The sequence below is a fragment of the Ranitomeya imitator genome, chromosome 10 (assembly GCF_032444005.1).
Source record: "Ranitomeya imitator isolate aRanImi1 chromosome 10, aRanImi1.pri, whole genome shotgun sequence".
Classification (NCBI taxonomy): Eukaryota; Metazoa; Chordata; class Amphibia; order Anura; family Dendrobatidae; genus Ranitomeya; species Ranitomeya imitator.
Window position 1 is genome coordinate 147,469,917 of NC_091291.1, and position 23,995 is coordinate 147,493,911.

A 23,995-nucleotide genomic window follows, 5' to 3' on the forward strand; every position below is an offset into this window, starting at 1 on the left:
TCCCCGCGCGCCCGCCACACACTCCCCGCGCACCCATCACTCAGTCCCCGGGCGCCCATCACTCCCTCACTGCGCGCCCGCCACACACTCCCCGCGCGCCCATCACTCAGTCCCCGCGCGCCCGCCACACACTCCCCGCGCGCCCATCACTCAGTCCCCGCGCGCCCGCCACACACTCCCCGCGCACCCATCACTCACTGCGCGCCCGCCACACACTCCCCGCGCGCCCATCACTCACTCCCCGGGCGCCCATCACTCCCTCACTGCGCGCCCGCCACACACTCCCCGCGCGCCAATCACTCACTCCCCGCGCGCCCATCACTCACTCCCCGCGCGCCCATCACTCACTCCCCGCGCGCCCATCACTCACTCCCCGCGCGCCCGCCACACACTCCCCGCGCGCCCATCACTCACTGCGCGCCCGCCACGCACTCCCCTGCTGCCTTCTTATAGATGGACTGTGGCGGGTACAATATCACCTCCTGCTGCTGGGTGACAAAAGTGAACTAAACCAACCCAGAAACCCCAGAGAAAAAAAAATAAGTCATCACTCACACAGATCATTGGGATCAAAGGGTCGAGGAGGATCTGGATCCCACTCATCTACATCAGAGTCCTCGCATTCATCGTCGTCTTCCTCATCATCATCGTCGTCGTCATCATCATCGTCGTCATCCTCGTCATCATCGTCCTTTGCTTGAGAATCAGCGCTGGAGCTCTGCAGCGTGCCCACGTCTGCCGCACCCTCCACACCGTCCACAGGTGGCAGGCCGCTCTGGTGTATGGAGAGCGATGGCTGCACATTGGAAAGACACAGTCTCCAGCAGATCAATGCCGTCCTCCCTAACCCTGCCCTCAGGTCGTGCCCGGGAGACGCACGCTCTTACACATGTTGGGGAAGATTTGGGAATATTTCCCTCCTCTCAAGTGGTGGAAAAAAAGATCCCGTCTGTCATCTCCTCTAATGCTTCCACATAAGCCGCGCACAGTGGGGCGTCCATGAGACGGGGTTAAGTCACACATCGCGCCCACAGCTGGGGGCACCAGATAATGTCAGTGGGGTCCATCAGACCCACCCCAGCCTTAGCGCAGGTGCAGTCAGGACAATTGTCCTAATATTTGGGGTGGAGGGGCTGTCACCAGGACCCTCACTGATCCGTCATATGCCACTCCTTACCTGTGGCACGGCCTCCAATGCCATGGCCTGGGCAGATTCGGGGACACTGCTGAGCACGGCGAGGTTGGCAGCGTTCATACTCTGCGACGCGGGCAGCAATACTGTGACCTGGAAAATAAAGCAGGAGGTGAATACACAGCGCTGTGCACACTGTGCAGCCACCACCAGGGACACGAATGGTGGGTGTGACCGGGCAGGGACGTCTCGTTACCTGCTGGGTGGTGGCATCTTGCTGGACGTAGGCAACCTGGGGCTGGTCTGAAAACAACGCCTAAAAATGAGAACACAAATATCTGTCACCTGTCAGTCATTATTTTTTGGAGGGAGGTCATCATTCAGAGAACGGTAACTGTAGCCATCACAGGTAGCACTATCCCACTCTCTGTGTCCAGAGCCGGATCACACTTCCGTGCACCTACTTGCACTTTTTTAGGGACCATTCTGGCGAACATGAAACTTTTTGCTCAGTTTTATTTTTTTGCAGGGTTTGCCAACAGAGAAATAAGTTTTATAGGAAGGGTCGTTAAGCAGACGACACCAAGTAAGTGAGGTTTTTGCAGGGTTTTTATTATTTATTTTTTTTATTTTCTTTTACAAATAAACCAATTATTAAAATGGATTTAGTATTTTTTATATTTAATTTTTTTTCTCAATAGGTACTGGTTCCACAAGGAGACACACGATACTCCAATCTCAGTGATCGTACACTCGTCTCATCGGATCCCCAGATCTCAGTGATCGTACACTCGTCTCATCGGATCCTCAGATCTCAGTGATCGTACACTCGTCTCATCGGATCCCAGTGATCGTACACTTGTCTCATCGGATCCCCAGATCTCAGTGATCGTACACTCGTCTCATCCGATCCTCAGATCTCAGTGATCGTACACTCATCTCATCGGATTTTCAGATCTCAGTGATCGTACACTCGTCTCATCGGATCCTCAGATCTCAGTGATCGTACACTTGTCTCATCGGATCCCCAGATCTCAGTGATCGTACACTCGTCTCATCCGATCCTCAGATCTCAGTGATCGTACACTCATCTCATCAGATTTTCAGATCTCAGTGATCGTACACTCGTCTCATCGGATCCCCAGATCTCAGTGATCGTACACTCGTCTCATCGGATCCCAGTGATCGTACACTTGTCTCATCGGATCCCCAGATCTCAGTGATCGTACACTCGTCTCATCCGATCCTCAGATCTCAGTGATCGTACACTCGTCTCATCCGATCTCAGTGATCGTACACTCGTCTCATCCGATCTCAGTGATCGTACACTCGTCTCATCCGATCTCAGTGATCGTACACTCGTCTCATCCGATCTCAGTGATCGTACACTCGTCTCATCCGATCCTCAGATCTCAGTGATCGTACACTCGTCTCATCCGATCCTCAGATCTCAGTGATCGTACACTCGTCTCATCCGATCCTCAGATCTCAGTGATCGTACACTCGTCTCATCCGATCTCAGTGATCGTACACTCGTCTCATCCGATCTCCGTGATCGTACACTCGTCTCATCCGATCTCAGTGATCGTACACTCGTCTCATCTCATCCGACCTCAGTGATCGTACACTCGTCTCATCCGATCTCAGTGATCGTACACTCGTCTCATCCAACCTCAGTGATCGTACACTCGTCTCATCCGATCCTCAGATCTCAGTGATCGTACACTCGTCTCATCCAACCTCAGTGATCGTACACTCGTCTCATCCGATCCTCAGATCTCAGTGATCGTACACTCGTCTCATCCGATCTCAGTGATCGTACACTCGTCTCATCCAACCTCAGTGATCGTACACTCGTCTCATCCGATCCTCAGATCTCAGTGATCGTACACTCGTCTCATCCGATCTCAGTGATCGTACACTCGTCTCATCCGATCTCAGTGATCGTACACTCGTCTCATCCGATCTCAGTGATCGTACACTCGTCTCATCCGATCTCAGTGATCGTACACTCGTCTCATCCGATCTCAGTGATCGTACACTCGTCTCATCCGATCTCAGTGATCGTACACTCGTCTCATCCGATCTCAGTGATCGTACACTCGTCTCATCCGATCCTCAGATCTCAGTGATCGTACACTCATCTCATCGGATTTTCAGATCTCAGTGATCGTACACTCGTCTCATCGGATCCTCAGATCTCAGTGATCATACACTCGTCTCATCCGACCTTAGTGATCGTACACTCGTCTCATCCAACCTCAGTGATCGTACACTCGTCTCATCCGATCCTCAGATCTCAGTGATCGTACACTCGTCTCATCCGATCTCAGTGATCGTACACTCGTCTCATCCGATCTCAGTGATCGTACACTCGTCTCATCCGATCTCAGTGATCGTACACTCGTCTCATCCGATCTCAGTGATCGTACACTCGTCTCATCCGATCTCAGTGATCGTACACTCGTCTCATCCGATCTCAGTGATCGTACACTCGTCTCATCCGATCTCAGTGATCGTACACTCGTCTCATCCGATCTCAGTGATCGTACACTCGTCTCATCCGATCTCAGTGATCGTACACTCGTTTCATCCGATCCTCAGATCTCAGTGATCGTACACTCGTCTCATCCGATCTCAGTGATCGTACACTCGTCTCATCCGATCTCAGTGATCGTACACTCGTCTCATCCGATCTCAGTGATCGTACACTCGTCTCATCTCATCCGACCTCAGTGATCGTACACTCGTCTCATCCGATCTCAGTGATCGTACACTCGTCTCATCCGATCTCGGTGATCGTACACTCGTCTCATCCGATCTCAGTGATCGTACACTCGTCTCATCCGATCCTCAGATCTCAGTGATCGTACACTCGTCTCATCCGATCTCAGTGATCGTACACTCGTCTCATCCGATCTCAGTGATCGTACACCCGTCTCATCCGATCCTCAGATCTCAGTGATCGTACACTCATCTCATCCGATCTCGGTGATCGTACACTCGTCTCATCCGATCTCAGTGATCGTACACTCGTCTCATCCGATCCTCAGATCTCAGTGATCGTACACTCGTCTCATCCGACCTCAGTGATCGTACACTCGTCTCATCCGATCCTCAGATCTCAGTGATCGTACACTCGTCTCATCCGATCCTCAGATCTCAGTGATCGTACACTCGTCTCATCCGACCTCAGTGATCGTACACTCGTCTCATCCGATCCTCAGATCTCGGTGATCGTACACTCGTCTCATCCGATCTCAGTGATCGTACACTCGTCTCATCCGATCCTCAGATCTCGGTGATCGTACACTCGTCTCATCCGACCTCAGTGATCGTACACTCGTCTCATCCGATCCTCAGATCTCAGTGATCGTACACTCGTCTCATCCGACCTCAGTGATCGTACACTCGTCTCATCCGATCCTCAGATCTCAGTGATCGTACACTCGTCTCATCCGATCTCAGTGATCGTACACTCGTCTCATCCGATCTCAGTGATCGTACACTCGTCTCATCCGATCTCGGTGATCGTACACTCGTCTCATCCGATCTCGGTGATCGTACACTCGTCTCATCCGATCCTCAGATCTCAGTGATCGTACACTCGTCTCATCCGATCTCAGTGATCGTACACTCGTCTCATCCGATCTCAGTGATCGTACACTCGTCTCATCCGATCTCAGTGATCGTACACTCGTCTCATCCGATCTCGGTGATCGTACACTCGTCTCATCCGATCTCAGTGATCGTACACTCGTCTCATCCGATCCTCAGATCTCGGTGATCGTACACTCGTCTCATCCGACCTCAGTGATCGTACACTCGTCTCATCCGATCTCGGTGATCGTACACTCGTCTCATCTGATCCCCAGATCTCAGTGATCGTACACTCGTCTCATCTGATCCCAAGATCTCAGTGATCGTACACTCGTCTCATCCGATCCTCAGTGATCGTGTTCTGTGTGGCTTATGCTGTGTATTACTAAACCTGACAGTGTTTGACCCACAGCCTGCGGTATATGGCAGACAGAGAGCCACTGTAAGGCCCCCAGCCACCCATCAGTATCCTATGATGCAGATTGGCAGAAAGACGGACTGAACTGGTATTCTTTACAGGAACGGTCAGGGCATCTGCAGTATCTGAAGAGTTAAGCAGCCAGTATCACACATGGCTGTGAGTGGATCTATCAGGTGGATCTATCAGGAGGCTACAGACGGCATGTGCCGCTCTATACATATACGGCATGGGGCAGTGATTGACCGTTCACCATGACGTAGATGGACGGATGAAAATCTCTCACCAGGCACAATTACCCTGCTAACATCTGAAATAAATGCCTTTTATTCTGGCAGCTGCACCACGTGGTGGGCAGTGCCCGGCGGAATCGGGGGCTTAGGTCCCTTTCACACATCAGGTTTTTGCCATCAGACACAATAAGGCGAATTTTGAAAAAAACGGATTGGGAAAAAGTTGCTGCCGGATCCGTTTTTTTCTCATAGACTTGTATTAGCGCAAGATTGCACCTAATGGCTTCAAGTTTCATCAGTTTTTTCCCAGATCCGTCCAAAATTAGTTTTTCGGCGGCCGGAGAAAACGTACAGAGCAACGTTCTTTCTGTCCAGAGAAAAACTGCACAGCAACTGATCCGGCGAAAAACATTAAAAAATCCCCAGGTAAAAAAAAAAAAAAAAAAAGGGATCAGTTTTTCACAGTTTGCAACGGATCCGTTTTTTTCAAAATTAGCCGGATTGCGCCCGACGGCTAAAAACTGATGTGTGAAAGGCCGTGGTGACAGGTCTCATTACATTAAGGTGGCAGATTCCTGTACAGCGGCTTCCCTCCAAACCAGCGAGGCCCAATATAACGTCTGGCAGGATGACGCCTACACAATGGACGCCTCCTGGAGCTCATAGACAGAAACTGTGTTTTCCATGATTCAGCTTGATAAAACGAGGAGCCCATCGAGCTCGGCCAGGGTGGTAGCACTTGGCCCATTTTTTATGATTACGCCTCATACCTGTGACCCATCCACGGGATGAATATACACCAGGGTGTGTTCTGAGGCGTCCACTGAAGTGAATGAAGAGCCGTCGGCCGTGTAGACCACCTGCTGCGGGGCCCGGTCCTGGTCATCGCTATACACAATCTGCGCCACGGCTCCCCCGTCTGGAACAAAGTGCACCTGCAGGCGGAAAATGAAGTGTAAGGTGATGGTTAAAAAGGCTGTCCGGGAACGACTATGAGCAAATATGGAGGCTGAGGAAAGGGAAACAGCCGTAATATACAAGAACTGTTATTAGGGGGCTTTCATTCCCGTTATTCTAGGGGCTAGGTCTGTGACTATCCCATGTTAGTAGTGTTTCTGCTCCAAGTATTTGGGATTATTTGTTCCTCCAGTCTCATAGGGAATAATCAGGTGGGAAGGAGGCTGAGGGTTACCTGGGCTGTGTTGGCGGTCTGGTCCTCTGCGGGGGGCCACATGTGAGGACTTTCTTGCTTGGAATCCATTGTGAATGAGAAGCTCCAAGTCAGCGACTACTCCACAGCGCCGGATGTGAATCTGGAGATCTCATCTATCCACAGCGTCTCCTCGGGGACACGGTATAGTCAATCCGGGCAACATGGCTGCAAGAGAACAAGAGTCAGCACCATTCAGGATCTATAGACACAACTTCACCTCCAGGTCACAGCGGCACCCGTCCCCTTCAGGTCACAGCGGCGCCCGTCCCCTTCAGGTCGCAGCGGCGCCCGCCCCTTTCAGGTCGCAGCGGAACCCGTGCCTTTCAGGTCGCAGCGGAACCCGTGCCTTTCAGGTCGCAGCGGCGCCCGTACCTTTCAGGTCGCAGCGGAACCCGTGCCTTTCAGGTGACAGCGGCACCCATCCCTTTCAGGTCGCAGCGGCGCCCGTGCCTTTCAGGGTAAATATAAACAAACTGAGGGCAATACTACGACGTAAATATACAGGATCACTGGCCACACAAATGGTGCAAATTGAGTAAAGAGAAAGAAGTGTGTAGGAGGTAAGGATCACATTAATAAACAAAAATTAAATTTATTGAAGAAGTTCAAAATAACAAGCAAGACAAGAAATACATTTAAAAACAGCAAAAAAGTCAGAGAGGTGAAGGGCGAGTAGCAACTGGGGGCCATGTAAGGACCACCAGACTCCTCCACCATGTGCACCGGGGTGTGCTGAAATATCGCGCACTATACAAACTCAGTCTATCAATACAGTTCATATATCCCGGACTTAACAATACAAGAGAATGCAAAAATCCTTTACCATTAAGCCCCTCAAGCAAAAAGATAATTCCTGTAAGAAAATATGGGGAGCAGAGGCAGATGTAGGGGTATCCTGGAGGGACACAAAAATCACAAATTCAGCCTTGCGAAAGTATTCGGGCCCCTGGAACTTTTCAAACTTTTACCACATATCGTGCCTCAAACATAAAGATACCAAATGTAAATTTTTTGTGAAGAATCAACAACAAGTGGAACACAATTGTGAAGTTGAACGAAATGTATTGGTTATTTTAAATATTTGTGGAAATTCAAAAACTGAAAAGTGGGGCGTGCAATATTATTCAGCCCCTTTACTTTCAGTGCAGAAGTTCATTGTGGATCTCTGAATGATCCAATGTCGTCCTAAATGCCTAATGATGATAAATATGATCCACCTGTGTGTAATCAAGTCTCCGTATAAAGGCTCCTGCCCTGTGATAGTCTCAGGGTTCTGTGTGAAGCATCATGAAGACCAAGGAACACAACAGGCAGGTCCGTGATACTGTTGTGGAGAAGTTTAAAGCCGGATTTGGATACAAAATTATTTCCAAAACTTTAAACATCCCAAGGAGCACTGTGCAAGCGATCATATTGAAATGGAAGGAGTATCATACCACTGCGAATCTACCAAGACCCGGCCGTCCCTCTAAACTGTCATCTCACACAAAGAGAAGACAGATCAGAGATGGAGCCAAGAGGCCCATGATCACTGTGGATGAACTGCAGAGATCTACAGCTGAGGTGGGACAGTCTGTCCATAGGACAACAATCAGCCGTACACTGCACAAATCTGGCCTTTATGGAAGAGTGGCAAGAAGAAAGACATTTCTCAAAGATATCCATAAACAACAAGCCATCTGGGAGACACCAAACGTGGAAGAAGGTGCTCTGGTCAGATGAAACCAAAATCAAACTTTTTGGCAACAATGGTAAACGATATGTTTGGTGTAAAGGCAACACAGCTCATCACCCTGAACACACCATTCCCACTGTCGAACATGGTGGTGGCAGCAGGGACAGGGAAGATGGTTAAAATTGATGGGAAGATGGATGGAGCCAAATACAGGACCATTCTTGAAGAAAACCTGTTGGAGTCTGCAAAAGACCTGAGACTGGGACGGAGATTTGTCTTCCAACAAGACAATGATCCCAAACATAAAGCAAAATCTACAATGGAATGGTTCACAAATAAACGTCTCCAGGTGATAGAATGGCCAAGTCACAGTCCAGACCTCAATCCAATGGAGAATCTGTGGAAAGAGCTGAAAACTGCTGTTCACAAACGATCTCCATCAAACCTCACTGAGCTCCAGCTGTTTGCCAAGGAAGAACGGGCGAGAATTTCAGTCTCTCGATGTACAAAACTGATAGAGACAAACCCCAAGAGACTTGTAATCGCAGCAAAAGGAGTGCAACAAAGTATTAAGTTACAGGGGCCGGATAATATTGCACCCCCCACTTTACAGTTTTGGAATTTCCACAAAAATTTAAAATAACCAATAAATTTCGTTCAGCTTCACAATTATGTTCCACTTGTTGATTCTTCACCAAAAATTTACATTTGGTATCTTTATGTTTGAAGCATGATATGTGGGAAAAGGTTGAAAAGTTCCAGGGGGCTGAATACTTTCGCAAGGCACTGTAGAACGACACAAAAGAGAACAGGTGAGGAAGACTGTATAAGACCTGTTGTTGAAATATTTGGATAAAGGTCACCCGGTCACGTCATGTGTGGAGGTAAAGGAAACCCACGTGTATTGCCACACACAGCGGCTTCTTTAAGGGAAAGGGCTTTTAAAATGCATTGGGAAATGTCCGGAAAAAAACGCATCAAAAACGCGGCAAAAACGCATGCAGATTTCTTGCAGAAAATTTCAGGTTTTTCTCAGGAATTTTCTGCACGAAATCCTGAACGTGTGCACATAGCCTTACTGTTTTTAAAAGTATTTCTTTGTCTTGCTTGATATTTTGAACTTCAATAAATTATTTTTTTTTTGTTTATTAATGGTGATCCTTGCCCGTCCCTTCCAGCCAACAGCGGCGCTCCTCACTTTCAGGCCATGGCCGCTCTCCTCACTTTCAGGCCACGGCCGCTCTCCTCACTTTCAGGCCACAGCCGCTCTCCTCACTTTCAGGCCACAGCCGCACTCCTCACTTTCAGGCCACAGCCGCACTCCTCACTTTCAGGCCACGGCCGCTCTCCTCACTTTCAGGCCACGGCCGCTCTCCTCACTTTCAGGCCACAGCCGCACTCCTCACTTTCAGGCCACAGCCGCACTCCTCACTTTCAGGCCACAGCCGCTCTCACTTTCGGGCCACAGCCGCTCTCCTCACTTTCAGGCCACGGCCGCTCTCCTCACTTTCAGGCCACGGCCGCTCTCCTCACTTTCAGGCCACGGCCGCTCTCCTCACTTCAGCCATCTGAGCAGCTTTATCATTCTGGAGTGTGGGAAAGTGGAGTGACTGCCCCATAGGGAGGATGAGACACAATCATGGCTCCTGTGGGACATCCATCACCAGAAGAGCCGTCTTGTGAGTGGACTGAGACGCTTTTCCAGACAGATAAGGAGTTGGCGCCTTTGGGCCTTATATCTATTGTGGATCTATCATTCACTTTTGTAGTGAGCAAAGCGCACCTGTCATTGGAGCGTCTAGCTGAGGACCACGGTCAGGCGAGCGGTTATTATAATCGTTCCCACACGGCTCATCCCCCTCCTACCTGAACCTTAGATCTTATCACCGTGATGCACCCACCCGCAGAATCGTGCAACTTCATTTCCCTAATCTCACAGAACCAGCAGAACTCTTCTCCCGTTCCCCGGTTTAATGAGCCGCCGGGGAGCTTCCATCTGACAAGGGCTTTTGATTAGATCGCGAGAAGACTTGTTATTTCAGCGCTCGGCATCGGACACGGTTCAGGATGAAAAGGCTGATATTTGATGGACTATTTGCCATCTCTTTCCACAGGCGAGTCTCCTGTACGGAGCAGAGCGGCTCCATCTGCTGCGCCTAATCACTTGTTTGATGTGGATTGGTTCAGGACAGAAATGGCCGCGCTCGCACCATTTCACACAACGCTTGGGCTGACGGCAGAGGAGATGCGAATGCTGCATATGGATCTCCTCGGAAGATACGCAGGAGGGGCTGCTGCACTGCTGAGCGGCCCTCGCTCCTGTGGGAAGTAGTTCACCACCGCTCAGGGCCTCTATCCCTGTAACAGTGCCATAGAGTGGGCCACATGATAAGCATCTTATATCCGGGGGCCACTCACTGGCCGAACAATCTTCAAGAGAAGGACCAATGGCAAATCAGAACATAAACCTTCTATCCACACGGTTATGAGAAACCGGAGAGTACGAGCCCCATCATTACCCTGCAATCCATGGACTCGTTCTGACATGTACACTGATACATCGTTACAAGCGAGCGGCACAATGTTTATTACGGTCCCGCTAAAATAAGTGCTGAGAGCCACAATCTCCCGCTCAGAGAAGCTGAGCTCTGGTATTGAGAGGGTTAATACAGTGCTGGCCTACACTGCAGTGCACACTGGTTTTTGGTTGTGCAGTTATGGGGCATTGCTGCTGCAGACCCATCTCTGGCTCCCATGGTGAGACACATCAGGATGGCGCAGGGCAGGCGAAGAATGACCAGACAAGGGCCAAATCCTCCAGGAGCCTCACACGCAAAATCTGCTGCCTGCAGCTGCCCCACTATCCGGAGAGGAGGAAAACTGCTGCCTGCAGCTGCCCGGCCGCCCCAATATCCAGTGAAAAGGAAAACAGCTGCCCGGCCGCCCCACTATCCAGAGAGGAGGAAAACTGCTGCCCAGCCGCCCCACTATCCAGAGAGGAGGAAAACATCTGCCCGGCCGCCCCAGTATCCGGAGAGGAGGAAAACTGCTGCCTGCAGCTGCCCGGCCGCCCCAATATCCAGTGAAAAGGAAAACAGCTGCCCGGCCGCCCCACTATCCAGAGAGGAGGAAAACTGCTGCCCGGCCGCCCCACTATCCAGAGAGGAGGAAAACAGCTGCCCGGCCGCCCCAGTATCCGGAGAGGAGGAAAACAGCTGCCTGCAGCTGCCCGGCCGCTCCAATATCCAGAGAGGAGGAAAACAGCTGCCTGCAGCTGCCCCACTATTCGGAGAGGAAAACTGCTGCCTGCAGCTGCCCGGCCGCCCGAATATCCAGTGAAAAGGAAAACAGCTGCCCGGCCGCCCCACTATCCAGAGAGGAGGAAAACAGCTGCCCGGCCGCCCCACTATCCAGTGAGGAGGAAAACAGCTGCCCGGCCGCCCCAATATCCAGTGAAAAGGAAAACAGCTGCCCGGCCGCCCCACTATCCAGAGAGGAGAAAAACTGCTGCCCGGCCGCCCCACTATCCAGAGAGGAGGAAAACAGCTGCCCGGCCGCCCCAGTATCCGGAGAGGAGGAAAACAGCTGCCTGCAGCTGCCCGGCCGCCCCAATATCCAGAGAGGAGGAAAACAGCTGCCTGCAGCTGCCCCACTATTCGGAGAGGAAAACTGCTGCCTGCAGCTGCCCGGCCGCCCCAATATCCAGTGAAAAGGAAAACAGCTGCCCGGCCGCCCCACTATCCAGAGAGGAGGAAAACAGCTGCCCGGCCGCCCCACTATCCAGAGAGGAGGAAAACAGCTGCCCGGCCGCCCCAGTATCCGGAGAGGAGGAAAACAGCTGCCCGGCCACCCCAGTATCCGGAGAGGAGGAAAACAGCTGCCCGGCCGCCCCAGTATCCGGAGAGGAGGAAAACAGCTGCCCATCCGCCCCACTATCTGGAGAGGAGGAAAACTGCTGCCTGCAGTTGCCCATCCGCCCCACTATCTGGAGAGGAGGAAAACTGCTTGTAGTGAAATATGTATAGGTATCAATGTGTGACTAGCAGAACTAACATTAACCTGAGACTGCAGGTCTCACAGGGGTCACAGCATATGTTATCCTGAGAAGGCAGTCTACTGTCTCCAATCTCAGCAGTGGGCTTCACTGAGAACCAGGAAGGGGAAACATTTCACACCTTCTGGCTCTTTTGAAGAGAGATGTCAATTACAGCCTGACACGATCTATCTATGAGAAATGTTATACAAAGAGTTTCAGAGGAAATAATATATTCATTGGGGGCGTGGCCATGGTCCAGACACAAACCAGCAATTATAATATTAACCTGAGAAGCTGGTCTAGAAATTCGACCTCCATGTTGACTCTATAAATTAGGCAAAGTTCGATATTTCTGTAAGTTTTCTCCAATTTTATTTTGTAACTGTTTTTGCACATTTGTATGTCACTCTTTATTCCCATATTTTTATACCCTTTTTTATTGTAAGCACTGTACCTTTTCTATTAAAGCTTAAAACTTTAATAAGTCTGAACCTTGTATTCTCTAAAGAATCCATAGCCTTAAAGTGTGTGATCCTGATGATTGTCAGACAGTAGTAGTAATATTTCCGGGACTCATCGCTCGTGTGTTCGGTGAGTGGTGGCAGCGTGTATGAGCGGGTGTGTGGTCTGGGTCGGTGAGTGGTGGCAGCGTGTATGAGCGGGTGTGTGGCATGGGTCGGCGTGTGATTTATGCTCCCACTACAGCATAGGACAGAGGTTGATTGCTGGACTGAGAGTGGGGAGATAGAATAACCCTTGCAGGCGCAAACCCAAGTCACGTGTCGAGAAGCGGGTACCTGACACTTCAGCTGCCCGACCGCCCCACTATCCGTAGGGGAGGAAACGGCTGCCTGGCCGCCCCACTATCTGGAGAGGAGGAAAACTGCTGCTTGCAGCTGCCCGACTGCCCCACTATCTGGAGAGGAGAAAAACTGCTGCCCGGCCGCCCCACTGTCCGGAGAGGAGGAAAACTGCTGCCTGCAGTGGCCCCACTATCTGGAGAGGAGGAAAATGCTGCCGGCAGCGACCCCATTATCCGGAGAGGAAAACTGCTGCCCGCAGCTGCCAAGCCGCCCCACGACATAAGTGTCCGCATCTCCCTCTGACCAGGACAGCTCCGGAAACTTCCCACATTTCCACCATGACGCCCATAAAAGTAGTAATCTGCTCTTTAATAGATCCTATCATCCAGGAAAAATGCAGCAAACAACAGACCAAGCTCTAAGAGCGTAAAATGTTTCCGCTGGTAGAGACGGACGGATCCATGGCCAGTACGGAGCTGTCGATGTGGTCAGTGGGCCAAGAAGCATCTGGGGATTGCTGAGGAAATGATCACTTTAGTTTCATGCCATCTGACCCCATGTTAAACTTGGCAGCAGGAAAGAGCTACAGCAAAGTGACACATTCTGACAAACAGCAGCAATCCAAAAGAGCAATGTGCTCCAGCAGAGGTAACAAATCTCTGGCCTTCAGTGGTGAGCTACAGCCAAGGACACAAGGCAGCGTGCGAAACGCGTCAGTGGGTTAGATCCGTATATTGGGCTGATGTGGATAGGCAATAGGAATCCAAAATGAAAGACGATTTTTTTTTTTTTACTACCTCAATGCTGGAAATCATTGTTACCTGGGGTGCCAGGAGCAACGGAGCAGCAAGGACCTAGATATATGTATTCCATGGTGACGGTAGAGAGGTGTATAGCAGGCCTTCCCTGTCACAGGAAGCCGCGGCTCACTCCTCCTGCATCTTCTTGCAACTTCAAGTCCATAAACTGCTGATTCTCTGCCTCTGCAACTTGCCATCTAATCTCTCTCAGGGGGGCGAGCACTCTTCATCAACATTCTGACAGCACTATAAGAGCTGGAACTTCCGCCCATCCTCCTTCCCAGCATACATTTATCTTACCAGTCTTTTTCTTGGACCAGCACTCCTCCCATTTGGCACAGGTTATTTTAATTAGCAGGAGACTGCAAAGTAGGGGGTCTAGCCCATTTTGGCTCTCATTGAAGAGCTGGAGGAAGGGGAGTTTCATTTTGGTGCTGGTGCTGTGTGGCGGCCATTGTTGCTGTGGCTTTGTGCTGGTGGGGCGGCGCGGTCTGGAGTCATGGGGGCTCAGCGTTACAGCACGGGTGCTGTGGGGTAACAGGCCGTCCGCCCTGCTGGTGCTTTGCCGCTGTGGTGGTGGTCGCCGCACGGCTCCGCTCCGTTAGGGCGGTAGGACCCACCACGAGGTTTGCCGTGAAGTGGCAGTGCGCTTCATACAGTCTGATCAGAATGTTACACTGAAAACCTCATGTTCAGTTATATAAATTTTTGCCTAGCGGCTTTAGATCAACGTATGATTTTGGGATGTGCGGTTCATGCTCTTTTTTTTTTCCTTTTTTATCTTACCAGTGCATACAAAAAAAAAAAAAAAAGATTGGAACAAATAATCCAAAAGAGACTAAGAAATCTTTAATAGTTTAGAATGTAAGCCCGCGGGGGCCGGGTCCTCGCCCCTCTGTATCAGTCCGTCATTGTTAGTTTACTGTAAGTGATATCTGTAATTTGTATATGGCCCCTTCTCATGTACAGACCATGGAATCAATGGTGCTATATAAATAAATAATAATAGTTTAAATACATACAAGGCAATACATTAACAGTATCAATAACAGAGCTGTTCAGATCAGAGAAAAAGAAAAAATGTGGTGTAGCGCCAGATAAAGCGTGATCAGGGAAACTCTTAAGATTAGAGTCAGTCTCTATGTAAAGTGGCAGCGCTATCAATTAAAGAAAAGTGTTCTAGCAGAGCCATGAGACCGCACCAATGAGAACAAGCCAGGATATACAGCTCTGGAAAAAATGAAGGGACCGCTGCAGAATGTCCAGTTTGTCTGATTTTCCTCTTTATATTTTTGAGTAAAATGTAAAAATTGTTCTTTTATTCTATAAACTACTGACAACATATCTCCGAAGTTCCAAGCAATACATTTTGTATTTATTTTCTGAGAATGAGAAATGGTAAAAAAAAACAAAAAACAAAACAGTCCTTGGAGACCTCAAATAATGCAAAGAAAACAAGTTGATAATCATTTAGAAACAATACTAATGTTTTACCTCAGGAAGAGTTCAGAAATCAATATTGTGTGGAATAACCATGATATTTAATCCCGGCTTTCCTGCGTCTCGGCAGCTTTCCTCCAGTCTCTCGCTCTGCTCCTGGGTGACCTTATGCCTCTCCTGGTACAATAATGTCAGCCGTTCTTCTTTGTCTGATGGCTTGTGACGATCCATCATCCTCCTGATTACATTACAGAGGTTTTCACTGGGGTTCAGGTCTGGAGATTGGGCGGCCATGACAGAGATTTGATGTGGTGGTCCTTCATCCACACCTTGATTGACCTGTGTGGCACGGCGCATTGTCCTGCTGGAAAAAACAGTCCTCAGAGTTGGGGAACATTGCCTGAGCAGAAGGAATCAGCTGTTATTCCAGGATAACCTTGTATGCGGCTTGATTCATACGTCCTTCACAAAGAACAACCTGCCCAATTCCAGCCTTGCTGAAGCATCCCCAGTTCATCACTTGTGAGGAGCGAATATACTCGTTACTCGAGATTTCTCGAGCATGCTCGAGTGACCGAGTATTTTTTATTGCTCGGAGATTTAGTTTTCATCACCGCAGCCGAATGATTTACAGCTATTAGCCAGCATAAGTACATGTGGGGGTTGCCTGGCTGCTAGGGCACCCCCACATGTAATCAAGCTGGCTAATGGCTGTAAATCATTCAGCTGCGGCAATAAAAACAAAATCTCCAAGCACTAAAAAATACTCGGAGGACAACCGAGCATGCTCGAGAAATCTCGAGTAATGAGTATATTCGCTCATCACTAATCATCACCGATCCTCCACCAGATCTCACAGTGGGTTCAAGACACTGTGGCTTGTACGCCTCTCTTATGTCTTTGGCAATCTTCAGCCTGGCTCTCCTTTGCTTCTCATTGATGAAAAGCTTTTTTCTAGCTTTACATGACTTGAGTCCTGCCTCTAGGAGCCTGTTATGAACTGTTCTGGCCCTGCACTTCACCCCAGCTGCCATTTGCCATTCCTTTTGTAGGTCACTTGATGTCGTCCTGCGGTTGCCGAGTGACATTAGAATAAGATGACGGTCATCCCGGTCAGTGGAGAGTCATTTTCACCCTCTGCTGGTCTGTACCTTTGTTGTCCCCAATGTCTGCTGCTTGACCTTGTTGTAATGGACTGCCATCTAAGAAATTTTAAGGATGGAGGCAACATGACGCTCACTGTGTCCCTCTGCTAGTAAAGCCAGAATTGAGCCCTTCTTTCCTCGCTCAAGACTTTTCTTTTCAACTCTTTCGGCATGGTCAAGTTATTTTTTCATTCCTATTATTTTTGGGATATTCCTAGCACTTGTTTTGCCATCCAGCTTGTCCTATTGCAGGAGGATTGTGAACACCACAGCAGGGATTTTATACTTTCCTTCATTAAATAACATTTGGTTCAGGTGATCACTAATCAGAAGCACAATAAGTAGAATGAGGTGTACTCTGGATGGAATTCACCTGTCGCTGGAATGGAATGGCTGCCAGACATGGAGAGAGGCGGATTTTTAAACAACTGTGCAGTGGGCTCTTCATTTGTGCCAGAGCTGTACATGATCAGATCAATGATGTTCGTCCTTCGTTTTCGAAGATGACCATGACTTCAGGGTTAGAAGAGAATTACTAGTTATGGGTCCGGAGGTGGCTGATGAGTCCAATCCGGACCCTGAAGGTTTGCCCATATACTTGACATAGGGAAGTAGATGTGGTCAGTACACCACATTCTACTTGTGTCTTGCGTACAGCGCGCTTTCTTTTTGCGTCACAGATTTTCCTATCTTAGGCTGCACGTGCTCCTGAGGTGATCCTGCCCCGCCAACCTAGACGATCCAGGGCAAGCTCTTCCCATTCATTGGTGTTGACTTCCAGGTTTTTGAGAGACACCTTAGGGCAGTCTTTATATTACTTTTTCTGCCCCCCAACTGCTCGCTTTCCTTGGCACAGTTCTCCGTACAGCAGTTGTTTCGGTAGTCGGCTGTCCGGCATTCGGACCACATGTCCCGCCCACCTGGCTTGGACTTTCAGCAGGAGAGTGTAAACGCTGCAGAGCCCAGTTTGTTCCAGAATTGCCGTGTCCTGGACATTGTCTTGCCACCTGATGTGGAAGAGTCTGCGGAGGCAGCTTATGTGTAAATGATTAAGCTGTTTAGCATGGCGGCTGTACACTGTCCAGGTCTCACTAGCATAGAGAAGTGTGGTGAGGACCACCGCGCAGTAGACCTTCAGCTTGATGGTAAGGCTGAGTCCCCTTCGTTCCCAGACGTTCTTACGCAGTCTCCCGAAGGCGGCACTGGCTTTGGCGATTCTGTTATTAACCTCAGCGTTTATGGTTACTTCACGGGAAAGTGTGCTGCCTAAGTAGGTGAAGTTATCGACTGCTTTGAGGTTTTGCTTCTTCACCGTGATACGTGGCTCCTTGTACAGTTTTCCTAGAACCGGTTGATACATGACTTCGGTTTTTCTAATGTTGATCTCGAGACCAAAACGGTCGCAGGCTTGCGAAAAACAGTCCATTTCATGCTGCATCTGCTGTTCTGTGCTAGCGTTAAGTGCACAGTCATCAGCAAATAGTAATTCACGGACAACAGTCTCATGCACTTTCGTAACCGCCTTCAGGTGTTTTGGGTTGAATAGCTTGCCATCAGTCCCGTACCTAACCTGGATTCCATCTTCACAGTTGTTAAAGGCATCACTTAATAACATTGCAGAGAACAGCATACTGAACCCTGTTATGCCTGTAACTGTCCCGAGACATAGGCTTTGGACTCTTTATAGTATTAAGGTTTCTGTCTTTGAGATCCTGTATTAATTTATCTTACCATTGCCTGCCTCAAACTGAAAGCAGCTCTAATGCCTTTACACAGGCAGACAGGAGAGCAGGAGCAAAGCCCCACCCCACTTCATGGAGACAAAGCCACGCCCCTTACTCATGTAGGCACAAGGCCCCACCCCTTACTCCTGCATTTCAGACACTCCCCTTACTCCTGTAGGCACAAGGCCCCACCCCTTACTCCTGCATTTCAGCCACACCCCTTACTCCTGTAGGCAAAAGGCCCACCCCTTATTCCTGTATTTAAACCACTCCCCTTACTCCTGTAGGCAGAAGGCCCCACCCTTTACTCCTGCATTTAAGCCACACCCCTTACTCTTGTAGGTACAAGGCCCCGCCATAGGCTTGAGGCCCCGCCCACTTCCCAATTTACATCTTGCGGTCTGTTGCTGGAGACAGACTACACAGAGCAGCAGGCTACACAGACATGGATACCCCATGGGTGGAGGGCTTTCTCCAGAGCAAGACATTTGCAAACAGGCACATAAAAAGCTCTATGTGATATGTAAACAGTGGACCGGATGAGAGTCTTGTTTACAGATTTTCATCCATCTTCACCTCCTGGGCCGTTCCAGCAATGTCAGCACCAATCTTCCTGGACGTTACGTGACCTGTTGTGTCAGGTGCAGGTGGCAGCTGCGCGTCACTGGTAACTCATCAATACACTGCGTGCAGAATTATTAGGCAAGTTGTATTTTAGAGGATTATTTTTTATTATTGATCAACAACTATGTTCTCAATCAACCCAAAAGACTCAAATATCAAAGCTTAATATTTTTGGAAGTTGGAGTGGGTTTTTTAGATTTGGCTATCTTAGAAGGATATCTGTTTGTGCAGGTAACTGTTGTGAATTCTGTTTTCGAACTCCCTCCTGTGGTCATGAATGGTACTTCGGCGAGTTCTGTCCATGGACTCCCTCTGGTGGCTGTGAGTGGAGCTGCTGCTTCTGAGGTTCCTTACACAGGTGACGTAGTTTATTCTTTGGCTGGCTGTTCTATTTAACTCCACTCAGATCGTTACTCCATGCCAGCTGTCAATGTTCTTGTACTGGTTCAGTTCGCTATTGGATCTTTCTGGTGACCTGTCTACTCCAGCAGAAGCTAAGTCCCTGCTAGTTAATTATTTGTTCATTGTTTCCTTGTCCAGTTGGCTATCATGATTTTGCTTTGCTAGCTGGAAGCTCTGGGATGCAGAGTGGCACCTCCGCACCGTGAGTCGGTGCGGAGGTCTTTTTGCACACTCTGCGTGGTTTTTTTGTAGTTTTTTGTGCTGACCGCAAAGATACCTTTTCTATCCTCAGTCTGTTTAGTAAGTCTGGCCTCCCTTTGCTGAAACCTGTTTCATCTCTGTGTTTGTGACTTTCATCTTAACTCACAGTCAATATATGTGGGGGGGCTGCCTTTTCCTTTGGGGAATTTCTCTGAGGCAAGGTAGGCTTTATTTTCTGTCTCTAGGGCTAGTTAGCTCTTAGGCTGTGAAGAGGCGTCTAGGTCGTGTTAGGTACGCTCCACGGCTATTTCTAGTTGTGTGAAAGGATTAGGGGTTGCGGTCAGCAGAGCTCCCACTTCCCAGAGCTTGTCCTGTGTGAGTTTAACCATCAGGTCGTTCCGGGTGCTCTTAACCACCAGGTCCATAACAGGTAACTATTACTGTGCAGAATTATTAGGCAATTTAACCCCTTCATGACCCAGCCTATTTTGACCTTAATGACCTGGCAGTTTTTTGCAATTCTGACCAGTGTCCCTTTATGAGGTAAAACATTTAGAACTGAGAGTCGTCAGTGGTTGATACCTTTTAATGGCTAACTGAAAAGATGGTAACAAATTGCAGCTTTAGAGATTACACAGGTCTCTTCATCAGGAAAGACTAAAGCAAATTCTGAAGAATCACAAATTTATGCACAACACAGCACAGAAAAAAAGGGGGGAAAATGATGGATAAGACAGGTGACATGAAGCAGAATTACCATGAGTGATAAACAGTTATGTCCATAAATATTGGGCCAATTCTTAGATAAGGATTGTTTTATTGTCCTCTGAATGGGGGCTCTGTTGTGATGACCCCACATAGTCTGAGGGGCAAGTTCCTTAGTTGATGTAAAAAGACATAAATCCATGCGACACATTCATTCCTGCAGTGAGACTGTCAAAGGTCGTCATCAGTTTATATTCCCAGACTCTTCTGCCTCTCTGAGATTTGAAGCTACCTTTTAACACAAGTAATTTCATGTCCATAATGTTATGATTTGGGAGACAAAAATATATTGCCACAGGTAGATCCATTCTTTTTTCTCTTATTGTGTGGCGGTGAGAGTTCATCCTTGTTCTCAGTTTCTGCCCTGTCTCCCCCACATACAGACCCCCAGTTGGACATTTAGTACATATAATTAGGTACACCACATTAGAAGTGACGCAGCTCAAAGTACCTGGGATCTTGTAGTCCTGATGTGAGTTGTGATCTTTATCTTGTCTGTGGTCATTTTAAATGGACAAGTTTAACATTTTTTCTGATTGCAAGGAAAGGTTCCTGCAGCTGTTTGAGAGGACTGGGAGCTTCTGACAATGCTTCTTAGATTTGGGGGCTGCCTAAAACACAGTAGTGGGGGGTCTGGAGGATTGTAAGCGGCGTCTTTTTGTAGTAAAGGTTGTAATTTCCGTGCAGCTCCCCTTAGCACCTCCAGATTTGAATTGTAGGTGACGACTAGAGGCAGCCGATTATTTTCTTCTTTAGCTTTGTAATGTAGCAGGTGATTCCTTGATATTCTAGTTGCTCTTGTAATCTGGTTTTCAGTTGTTCTTGGATGGTAGCCCTGATTCAAAAAAGTCTTTTTGAGGCGACCAAGGTGTTCATCCCTGTCCATGGGGTGGAACATATACGATTGTATCTGATTTCTTGGCTGTAGACAATGGAGTTTTTTATGTGTTTTGGATGGAAACTGTCCCATTTAAGGTATGTTGGACGGTCGGTTGGCTTCTGATACCGGGATGTCTCTATTTCATTGTTCTGCAGCTTAATGATGGTGTCCAAAAAGTTAATTTCAGTGCTGGAGTAGTTGAGTGTTAAGTTGATGGTGTGATGAAATTGATTATGTTCATGGAATGTCTTTAGCTGCGGCTCAGACTCCGTCCAGATGATTAAAATGTCATCAATGTAGCGGTAGTACGCCAGAGGCCTGATGGGACATGAGGACAAAGTCGCTTTCAAGCTTGGCCATGAAAAGATTTGCATACTGTAGGGCCACTTTACTTCCCATTGCTGTGCCAGTCTCCTGTAGATAGATCTTCTTGTCAAATTCAAAGTAATTGTGGGTGAGGATGAATTTTATAAGTTTCACCACAGAATCCGCATCAGTCCCTGTGTTTTCCAGGAAGAATTTGCAGGCATTTAATCCATCCTGGTGTGGGATATTAGAGTACAAAGATTCCACATCCATGGTGGCCAGGATGGTTCCTTCTGGTAGAGGAACTATTGCTGATAGTTTATTCTATAGGTCAGTTGTGTCCTGAAAGAAGCTGGGTGTATCCTTTACCAGGGGTTTAAGAATACCCTCTACCCACCCAGATACCTGCTCAGTAAGGTGCCCACACATGAGATAATTGGTCTTCCTGGGTTTCCAGGTTTGTGGATTTTGGGAAGCATGTAGAATGTCCCTGTTCTTGGACTCTCTGGTATCAGGTCATTGGTTCTTATGGATTCGTCGGGCAGACAAGATACCAACTTGTTTAGTTCCCTGTAATAATCCTGTGTAGGATCCGACTCCAATTTTTTGTAGTAGCGTGTGTCCATAAGTTGTCTATTTGCTTCCCTCATATAGTCTGATGTGTTCATCATGACAACTGCACCTCCCTTGTCAGCAGGTTTGATGATGATTTCTTTGTTGGTTTTCAGAGACTGTATGGCCTCTCTCTCCTGGGCACTGATGTTGGATGCTTGTCTCCTGTTAGTATCTATGATGGTGGATTTTTATCAAATGTCTGAAGGAGTCTATATAGTTATCCAAATGAGGGTTGCGTCCAGGTGGAGGTGTCCAGTCTGACCTCTTCTTTGTTGTTAGGATCCCTTTTCCTTCAGTCCAGGTGGATTATGAATCTTCTGTATCATTGAAATATCCGTAAAAATGAAAAAGTACTTTTTCACAAAAAAATTATTTTAGCCTCAATTTGTTCATTTCCACATGGGCAACAGGATAAAATGGATCCTAAAATTTATTGGGCAATTTCTCCTGAGTACACTGATACCTCACATGTTGGGGTAAACCACTGTTTGGGCACACGGCCGGGCTCGGAAGGGAAGGAGCATCATTTGACTTTTTGAATGAAAAATTAGCTCCAATTGTTAGCGGACACCATGTCGCGTTTGCAGAGCCCCTGTGTGCCTAAACATTGGAGCTCCCCACATGTGACCCCATTTAGGAAACTAGACCTCCCAAGGAACTTATCTAGATATGTGGTGAGCACTTTGAACCCCCAAGTGCTTCACAGAAGTTTACAACGCAGAGCCGTGAAAATAACAAATTTTTCTTTCCTCAATAATGATGTTTTAGCAAGAATTTTTTTTATTTTCACAAGGGTAACAGGAGAAATTGGACCCCAATAGTTGTTGCCCAGTTTGTCCCGAGTATGCTGGTATCCCATATGTGGAGGTAAACCACTGTTTGGGCGCATGTCAGGGCTCGGAAGGGAGCAAGCACCATTTGACTTTTTGAACGCAAGATTGGCTGGAATCAATGATGGCGCCAAGTTGCGATTGGAGACCCCTGATGTGCCGTAACAATGGAAACCCCTCAATTCTAACTCCAACACTAACCCCAACACACCCATAACCCTAATGCTAACCCTAACCCCAACTCTAACCACAACCCTAACCCCAACACACCCCTAAACCTAACCACAAGCCTAATCTTAACCCTATTTCCATCCCTAGCCCTAATTCCAACCCTAACTCTAAGGCTATGTGCCCACGTTGTGGATTCGTGTGAGATTTTTCCGCACCATTTTTGAAAAATCCGCAGGTAAAAGGCACTGCCTTTTTCCTGCGGATTTACCACGGATTTCCAGTGTTTTTTGTGCAGATTTCACCTGCGGATTGCCATTGAGGAACAGGTGTAAAACGCTGCGGAATCCGCACAAAGAATTGACATGCTGTGGAAAATACAACACGTTTCCGCGCAGAATTATCCGCACCATGGGCACAGCGGATTTTGTTTTCCATAGGTTTACATGGAACTGGAAACCTGATGGAAAACTGCTATGAATCCGCAGAGGCCAATCCGCTGCGGATCCGCAGCCATATCCGCACCGTGTGCACATAGCCTAATTCTAAGGGTATGTGCACACGCTGCGGATCTGCAGAGTTTCCGCAGCTACGGGTCCGTAGCAGTTTCCCATGAGTTTACAGTTCAATGTAAACCTATGGGGAAAAAAAACCGCTGTGCACATGCTGCGGAAAAAAAACTGTGCAGAAATGCAGTGGTTTACATTCCGCAGCATGTCGCTTCTTTCTGCGGATTCCGCAGCGGTTTTACAACTGCTCCAATAGAAAACCACAGTGAAATCCACAGAAAAACCACAGTAAATCCGCGATAATTCCGCAGCGGTTTGCACTGCGGACCAGAATACGTGTGCACATAGCCTTACCCTAGCCCTAACCCTAGTTCTAACCCTAACCCTAGGGTGATAAAGTGGGGGGAGGGGTTCATTTAATATTTTTTTTATTTTGATCACTGTGAAAAAACCTATCACAGTGATCAAAATGTACC

At 48.4% G+C, this 23,995-nt stretch overlaps 1 protein-coding gene across 5 annotated transcripts in view; it reads right to left on the reverse strand.

Moving 5' to 3' along the window:
* Positions 1–23,995, reverse strand: part of PRDM10 (PR/SET domain 10) — a 126,581-nt gene that overhangs the window by 67,498 nt on the left and 35,088 nt on the right. For 3 of the 5 annotated variants that reach the window (XM_069741837.1, XM_069741835.1, XM_069741836.1), the window contains exons 2-6: positions 6,576–6,761; positions 6,154–6,318; positions 1,389–1,448; positions 1,178–1,285; positions 556–796 (exon numbers count right to left, since the gene is read on the reverse strand). In XM_069741837.1, coding sequence (XP_069597938.1) covers positions 556–796; positions 1,178–1,285; positions 1,389–1,448; positions 6,154–6,318; positions 6,576–6,644 — 643 coding nt within the window. In that variant the 5' untranslated portion in view covers positions 6,645–6,761. The remainder of the gene's footprint in view (positions 1–555; positions 797–1,177; positions 1,286–1,388; positions 1,449–6,153; positions 6,319–6,575; positions 6,762–23,995) is intronic. The other 2 variants (XM_069741839.1, XM_069741838.1) reach the window with 1 other exon arrangement.